Source organism: Nicrophorus vespilloides, unplaced genomic scaffold (assembly GCF_001412225.1).
Source record: "Nicrophorus vespilloides isolate i.1.1-1 unplaced genomic scaffold, Nicve_v1.0, whole genome shotgun sequence".
NCBI classification, from domain to species: Eukaryota; Metazoa; Arthropoda; class Insecta; order Coleoptera; family Silphidae; genus Nicrophorus; species Nicrophorus vespilloides.
Genome location: NW_017095775.1, coordinates 8,055 through 16,568, shown reverse-complemented (window position 1 = coordinate 16,568; position 8,514 = coordinate 8,055). Strand labels below are relative to the sequence as shown.

At 33.0% G+C, this 8,514-nt stretch overlaps 1 protein-coding gene across 1 annotated transcript; it reads right to left on the bottom strand.

Annotated features, from left to right (window-relative positions):
• Window positions 1–253: 253 nt before the first annotated feature.
• LOC108563027 (leucine-rich alpha-2-glycoprotein-like) lies at window positions 254–8,514 on the bottom strand. Its single transcript, XM_017921573.1, has 3 exons — window positions 8,498–8,514; window positions 639–1,718; window positions 254–556 (listed from the first exon to the last, which is right to left on the bottom strand). The coding sequence occupies exons 1-3, from the start codon at window positions 8,512–8,514 to the stop codon at window positions 298–300; spliced, it is 1,356 nt and encodes a 451-aa protein (XP_017777062.1). The 3' UTR covers window positions 254–297.

Below are 8,514 nucleotides of genomic sequence, written 5' to 3'. Positions count from 1 at the left end.
CACATTTGTTGGTTTAATTAGCATTGTTGGTTATTGAGTAATTAAATAAAATGTAAAGACACTTTATTTATTTTTAATAGAAATTTATTGTTCTAATTTGGCAATTATAATATCAAACATACTCTTTAAGTATTTAAAATTTTTTGATTCATTACATAATCAAGTGTGTTTTGAAATTTGTATTTTGCGACATCTATCGCCGCATAGACGAAATCTTATAAGACATAAAAAACTAGAGAAAAAAGACTAGATATTCTTATAAACGATTTTATTTATCCAAAAACTATCAATAAATCATTACGTGGTAATCATGTCTTCGCGAACGACAACTGTGTAAGGCGATTGTGTTCCAACAAACTTATTTTGAACGACAGATTTGAAAGGGCCCAGGTATATTATGTAAGCGACGATGGCAACCAACATTGCACATAAGACGGCGATGATGGAAACCAAGACTTTGTGCGTGTTCCAGCCAGATCCCACAGTGCATTTGGGCAGATCCCTTTCGGTTAATGTCAGGATCGAACTGTTCCTCAGTTTAGAAGGCAAAGCGCACCTAAAAAGCAACAACAACAATAAAATTAATGTTAACTTTGAGATTTTCAAGTTTACTATCAGTAGTTTTGTTGATTTCTTACCTAACACTGTTCTTGTTCATCAATTTGTTTTTGATCAGTTTGAACCATAAGATGTCGCAATCACATATCCACGGATTGTTGCTGAGATCGACGCGTTCCAGATCGTTGAAGAGATGGTAATATGTCGTGTTCAATCTGTTGAGGGCATTTCCTGCTAAAGAAATGCTCTTCAGTTTGAGCCCTTCGTGATCCACAAGAGCTCCAAAAGCCATATCGTTGAAATCCATCAATCTTGGACAATTCTCTATGTAAAGGAACTCCAAATCCTGCAGATTATAGAAAGCGTACTTCTCGATTTTCTCCAGCAACGGGAGTCTCGTCAACCTCAACTTCTTCAGCTTGTGGTAATTCAGATGCTTGACGTTGAGAGTGGTGAAAAGGTTTCCGGATAAATCGAGGTATTGGATGGTGTAAGGTAGCTTTGGAATCTCCTTCAAACGATTATCGTCTAAACTCAAGTAGATGAGCGACGAATTGGTGAAGAAATCAGTTGGTAAATCGGTGATGTTCAAACGGTTCAGCTTCAAGTTAGGAAGATCTTTGGTGATGCCAAGTTTCGGATCATGTAAATCCTTCAAATTCATCAGATAACTCCCAACATTGTTGTAACTCAAATCCAAGAACTGCAGCGTTTTCACCGGCTTAAAAAGCCCATCCTGAAGCGTGCTCAACTTATTGAAGCTCAGATCCAGATGATGCAAACTCGTCGCCGCTTGGAACACCTTAGCATCCAATTTCTTCAAATGATTATGACTCAAATCTAGATGCTTCAAATTCGGAATCCTCTTCAGGAATTCCATAGAAACTTCAGTGATCTCATTATGATTTGCAATTAACACCTTGAGTGTTGCGCTAGCAAAAGAACCTTTCGTTAACAGCTTGATGTTGTTCTGCGACACGTCCAGCTCATCGAAATGTTCAGGCATCTCTTTGATATTTGGTAAAGTATCGAATTCGTTCTCAGAGCAATCCATGCTGAAATGTGTCTTCGTGTTCTTGTACATGTTGTATCCGCACAGGCATTTTTCCTGCTGGCAGAGATCCTGCGAGCAGGAGGCGCCGCCCAAGAGCGCTATTAAGCTCACGCCAATTATGAACACTTTCCATTCCATCGCACTTGATCGCACTGACTCAAATCAAATAGACGAGAAAAAACCAATTGAAATAATCTTATCACTGCCGCAACCGCTGCACGGTGTTTAATATCGTGAGTCAATAATATTTATTTAATTATCTTTCCTCGAATGCGGAGATAAAGGTGAGCCGCAGCATTTCACAAACAATAATCATCGTTTATACAACTTCAACTATTTTATATAATACCATAACAAACATATCAATTTTTACTTTCTCTGAAATACAATCTCATAAACTAATTACATAAACATATTTCACTTCATATTGAAATTTGTTTTCTCAAGATTTTAAGCATAAAGTTTTTTTTTTCTGGATATTCTTAATAATAACAATGTACTAATTATATTACACTTTATATTCTAATAATATTTCTAATGTACGTCACTTTTTCTTGACACGTTACTTGCCAAGTCACGCGTAGTTTATACACGTATACTTCAACATACAAATATACTTGTATTACGTACAAAATATATACTAATTACCAAACAACTCAAAATTATATCAAGATATAATAAATCAATTACCTGAAATGAAAATTAATTACTTTTTTGTGTATCTAATTAACAAATTGTAAACATACAGGATAAAACAACTTTAGTAAAAATATGGAACAATAAAAAATACTTAAGTAAATAAATCAATAATAATTAATTATAATAAATTGAGAATTTAAATTTTCATTTTGTTAAATTATGGTAAAAGTGTTGCCTATACTCACTTCGATATTACCTAACATTTGTACAAAGTTCATCCAGTGGACGGAAGATGTCCGTAGCTTCTGGTTTGTTAATTAAATTACCGTTCCACGTTATAATCATACCCGTTCACCTGTATATAATAATTTCAAGAGGAAATTAATCTATCTATGGAGGAACATTGATTATTCATTTCCGTTTCGACATTTAACAAAACAAATTGGTAATTCTGTGATTATTGTCATTATGTTACCTGGATACGTGTTAACAAAAATTGTTATTTTTTTGTATTAAGTGTCATTTCCTGTCCCGAATTTAAAATATCTTTTAATGCAGTCGAATGAAAGGTGAGGGTTTTATTTATATATATATTTAATTTTAGATAAAGCGTTTGTAATACATTAATTTTATCATTATGTAATAAAAACCATTAATTTTTAGTTATTCGTAAATACCAAACAAACTATATGAGTTTTGTAATGAAATTGACAATTGTTTTACGACATTCTAGATTTTAGTACAAGACGTTAATTGAATTTTGTTATGCGTTTTTCTATATATTATCAATTGTTTCGGTGATTTTTCATAATTTAGAATATACATATAACATGAATATAAAATATTTCAATATTTCTTTAACTTACTTTAGCAAACGGCTGATATATCCGCCTAACTTTGCTTAATTCTGATATTAATATATTATTCCAATAGTAATTTTATTTGAATGTTTATGAAAATTGAAACTATTTTTTTATTGTAGTAAAAGCGTATTAACCGGTAACAGTTATTATCCGGTCAATTTGACCTTTTCACTTTTTTAAATCTAAACTTAAATTAAATGAACTAAATATAATATTTTGTTTGCTGAATTTAATCTTTTCAATAAATATTAAGAAATTTAGATCATAAGAAATAGTGATTGTAAAGGTAAAGAATGTTTAATTGTATTGAGTAAAGGCAAATGCGTTGGGAGCTGCAGAGTTAATTAACTGCTGCAGGTCTTGCATCCAGTAATTGAATGAATGCTATTTTCGTTTCATTTATTGCGACTGCAAAGCGGAGGGCGCGCCGGAATCAAATCTTCATCGCTTCTGCAAACCAGAAATTGTCTCTCTCTTTCTTTCGCCCCAACCACCCCCTAAGGGATTGTCGGTGCAGGTGGAACAGGAGAGGAAAGACAAGAGCGAAGGGAAAATATGAAAATTGAAAAAGGAAATTTCTTTTCGGACTCAATTGTCACGGTCAGCGGACACACTCGTTGCGAAGGGGTCCTTCCGACGACCCGCGCGCGCCCCCTTCCGTGCATCCTTCCCACTACAGCCAGGATTGCGCATTAGCCTCGTCCTTCTTTTGCTTCTCCTTTCCATCTATCTCCCTTTCTCTCCATGTATACACGTCTCCCTTTCTCGATCCATCCCCCTCCTCGCAGGGCGTGGAAGCAATCGGGGAATTATGCCGCGCGCTATTGTAAACCCGGGGATGCAAACTAGAACTCCCTGGGGACCGACTGCCAAGTTATTTGATAACCTGGATGTTAATACCGTCGGGAAAAGAAGAGCGGCGGAGCGAGAGGAGGTTGCAGATTTTCCGCCGTCGCTCTTCTTCCAACCCAAACCCCACTTCATACTCACCTGAATTTTTCCACGCTCCTTCGGCATTCATTCTTTCTTTCTTTCCGGATAAAGATTTTCCGCGCGCCACCCACACTCCAGGCAATTCCTGCTCTTTTTCGCTTGTTTTCGATTGCTCCTCATTCTCGATGTGCAGACGGACAGACGGTCGTTGACGGATGTGCAGCTCGGTGAAGCACCTGTACTAAGACTAATTCATAAGCAATTAAGGTCACACAGACGTCCGTGAACTGCAATTCGTATCGGATTCAATTACGACCATTGAGCGAAACCGAAAAAAAACAAAAAACTTATTTCCCTCAGCATTAGACGAGACATCTGTGTCCTGTTCTCAACATCAACGCACGACATTGATGAACAATAACAAAAAAAAACGAAGACTCATTATTTAACAGATTCATACATCTATATCAGCATAGTTATATTATCCAATCTATACCATTTAAAATCAACCAAATCTGAATGTAAACTACAAATTTTTAGTTTTCAAATTATGATTGTTTTTTGGGGTTGTTAACACTTTACTGCACAAATGGCGGCAAATTCAAATCTTGCATTAATTTTGGGACAGCCTTTACAATATAGTTAAAAAATATTGTTTCTTAACCTTATTAAATTTGCTTCAATACTTCTAGATTTGTACAATATTAATTAAATTAAAACTCTTAATATTATATATAAAACCAAATAAACTTAAAATGATTTGTCTATAGAAATATCATAATTGTATTCGAAAATGAATGTAGTTAATACGATGATGATAAATGTTTTAGTACGATCGGATTAGAAAGTTCTCGTCAGAGTTTATTTATTTGTTTTTTTTTTACTTAATTTTCTATACTTATCTCACTACAATTTAACAAGTTAGACGAGGTGAGATGTATAAGTGTATGTATGTATGACTACAGCAAAAGCTCGATTACGCAAGATTGCAAAGCACGTTTTCAACGTGAAATTTTGCAGATTTGCAGTAATGCAGATATCGCATGGTAACGGTCTTAACTGTAATTGACATTTTACGTACATTCTAACAGTTTATGAGAAACTATGCATTCTGATTAAGAAACTTATCATTGTGTGTTACATAACAATATTTATATGTTTTTTTTTCTTATTTGACAAAATACATTTTTAACAAACATATTTATTACATACAACAGTTTTGCTAAAATAGATTAATTATTAAAGAATTTCCTTTATGTAAATGATTGAAATTGAATCATGTGAAACTGATTTATATTTGATTCCGAAATAATTTATTAACATATAATTAAAAAAAGATTTACCTGAGAAATAATCGTTTTTCTTCATATATGGAAAATTTATAATGAATGATAATTGAATTTCTTAACTACATAAGAAAATCATTATTTTTAAATTAATTACACATGAATTAGTTACAAGATTTTAATTAACTTAAATTGATTGTTGTGTGTTATTTGTTGAGAAAAATAATTTTATTTCTTTTTTAAAAGCAATACTTAATAGGAATATCTAAAAGTATTAAGCAAAATATATAGTTTTATTTTTATTTTCCATGGTTATTACGACTTTAAAACATATGTTTCTTATTAACATTACGTTACAGCAGTTAAATATAAAATACGCATAGAAAACTTCTTTCTGATGTATTTTTAAAATATCTAAAAAAAATCGTTTTCTAATTATTTTGAATTTTTTTGAAAAAAAAAATTATTAGTACAAAATTTACGAATTGACAGCATGAAACAAACGGCTTGTTTTGATTATTTTATATTATTTATACAAATCGATGATGTAAATACTGAAAAACCTAATGTTTTCAATGAACAAAGATAATCTAAATTGCTTTATGCATCATTTCAGTTTGTTGGAATTGTTAAAATGTGAATCACCAATTTGACAGTAAACGTTAAATCGAATCAGTAAAATTAGACTTGATTTGATGCTTTTTCTTTATATAATATAAATAAATCAATGATGTAAACACTGAAAAACCTAATGTTTTCAATTAACAAAGATTCTTTAAATTGAGTTTTATTCGAGTTTGAGTTCGAATTGTAAAAAAATGTGAGTCTAAGAAAATACGACTTGATTTATTTCTTTTTTTTTCAATAATCTACATACAAATCTATGATGTAAATACTGAAAAATCTAATAGTTTCAATGAACAACGCATCTCTGCTTTATACACCATTATATTTGTGTTCAAATTGTTAAAATAGAAATCATGAATGTGACAGAAAATGTCAAATTGAGTCTAGGAAAAAGTGATTGATTTGATAATTTTTCTCTATATTATACATATAAATCGCTGATGTAAATACCGAAAAACCTAATATTTTCAATAAACAACACATCTATACTTTATACACGATTTTTGTTTTGTTCGAATTGTTAAAATGTGAATCACCAATTTGACAGCAAACGTCAAATCGAATGCAGTAAAATGCGACTTGATTTGATTATTTTTCTTTATATAATACAAACAAATCAATTATGAAAATACTCAAAAACCTAATGTTTTCAATGAACAACGATTCTTTAAATTAATTTATACATCTTTTTAGTTTTGTTAGAATTGTAAAAAATGTGAATAGCGGATTTGACAGCTAACGTCAAATCGAGTTTAATAAAAAGCGACTTGATTTATTTCCCTTTCTCAATATTCTACAAATCAATGATGTAAATGAAAAATCTAATGTTTTCAATGAACAAGGAATCTCTACTTTATACACGATTTTTATATGTTCGAATTGTTAAAATGGAATTCACCGATTTGACAGCTAACGTCAAATCAAATCTAAATCACGGATTTGACAGCTAACGTCAAATCGAGTTTAAGAAAAAGCGACTTGATTTATATCCCTTTCTCAATATTCTACAAATCGATGATGTAAATGAAAAATATAATGTTTTCAATGAACAACGAATCATTACTTTATACACGATTTTTAATATGTTCGAATTGTTAAAATTGAATTTACCGATTTGACAGCTAACGTCAAATCAAATCTAAATCACGGATTTGACAGCTAACGTCAAATCGAGTTTAAGAAAAAGCGACTTGATTTATTTCCCTTTCTCAATATTCTACAAATCGATGATGTAAATGAAAAATCTAATGTTTTCAATGAACAACGAATCTTTACTTTATACACGATTTTTGATATGCTCGATATTGTTAAAATGGAATTCACCGATTTGACAGCTAACGTCAAATCAAATCTGAATCACGTATTTGACAGCTAACGTCAAATCGAGTTTAAGAAAAAGCGACTTGATTTATTTCCTTTTCTCAATATTCTACATACAAATCAATGATCTAAATACTGAAAAATCTAATGTTATCAGTGAAGAAAGAATCTCTACTTTGTACACGATTTTTGTCTTGAAAACACCAATTTGACAGCAAATGTCAAATCGAGTCTAGGAAAAACCGATTGATTTGATCATTTTTCTCTATATTATATATATAAATCGATGATGTAAATACTGAAAAACTTAATGTTTTCAATGAACAACGATTCACTAAATTGCTTTATGCACAATTTTAGTATTGTTCAAATTTCTAAAATGTGGATCAGCGTTTCGACAGGACACGTCAAAAAAAAACGTGTCGACGAGTAAAGCAAAGGCGAAGTGATTTACGACCCAGATCGGGTCGGGTCAATTATCCCGGTGCCGGTGATGTTGATTTATGATGCGGTCCGAGGGGGGAGGTTTGGGAGTGGCGTCGATTATCATTTTTATGATGTCGCTGGGTGTGGATGTGAAAATTTGGGGGCGTAACGTTTTCGCGGTTGTTTTGTGCAGAGTGTGTGTGTGTTTGTGCTGTGTTGTGTCGTGTCGTGTGTTGAGTGTGCGGTGGGCCAATAAGAGACCCTGGCCAATGAAATTGATACCCGCGACGGCAGATGCGTTCCCCGCGCTCCAAAACCGAGCATCGCCGATCCAACGCATTTCCCCCCTCTCGCAAGGAAAAACCGCCCTTCCGGTTCCCACTTTCAATCAATCCTTGCATCTCATCCGAATCCAAATCCGGATGAATGAGAGATGAGATCCATTTGTTGTGCTTGTATCCCTTCTTTTTGAGGTGCGAAACCTAATCCGTCGGCAAAAATCTCGCTGCTGGCCTTTACATGTATATAATGTATTATTGGGGTCTCCTGACTCAGGATTAAGGATTAGTTACGGCGCGTTGACTCGCCACAATCGCTGTTTACTTAATAGATAGGGGGAACTTACATGAACCCATGACAACAACTACAAAACACACAACGAAGGGAAAAAAAAATGTGTATATGTATGTATGAGTACATAATAAGTAACGAGCAGATCGAAATGAACTCTGGCTCTTCCACTCTACGCAAACATCGGACCTAATAAATCACTTTAAAACTGCTGCCCCCACAGCAGTAAATTAATCAT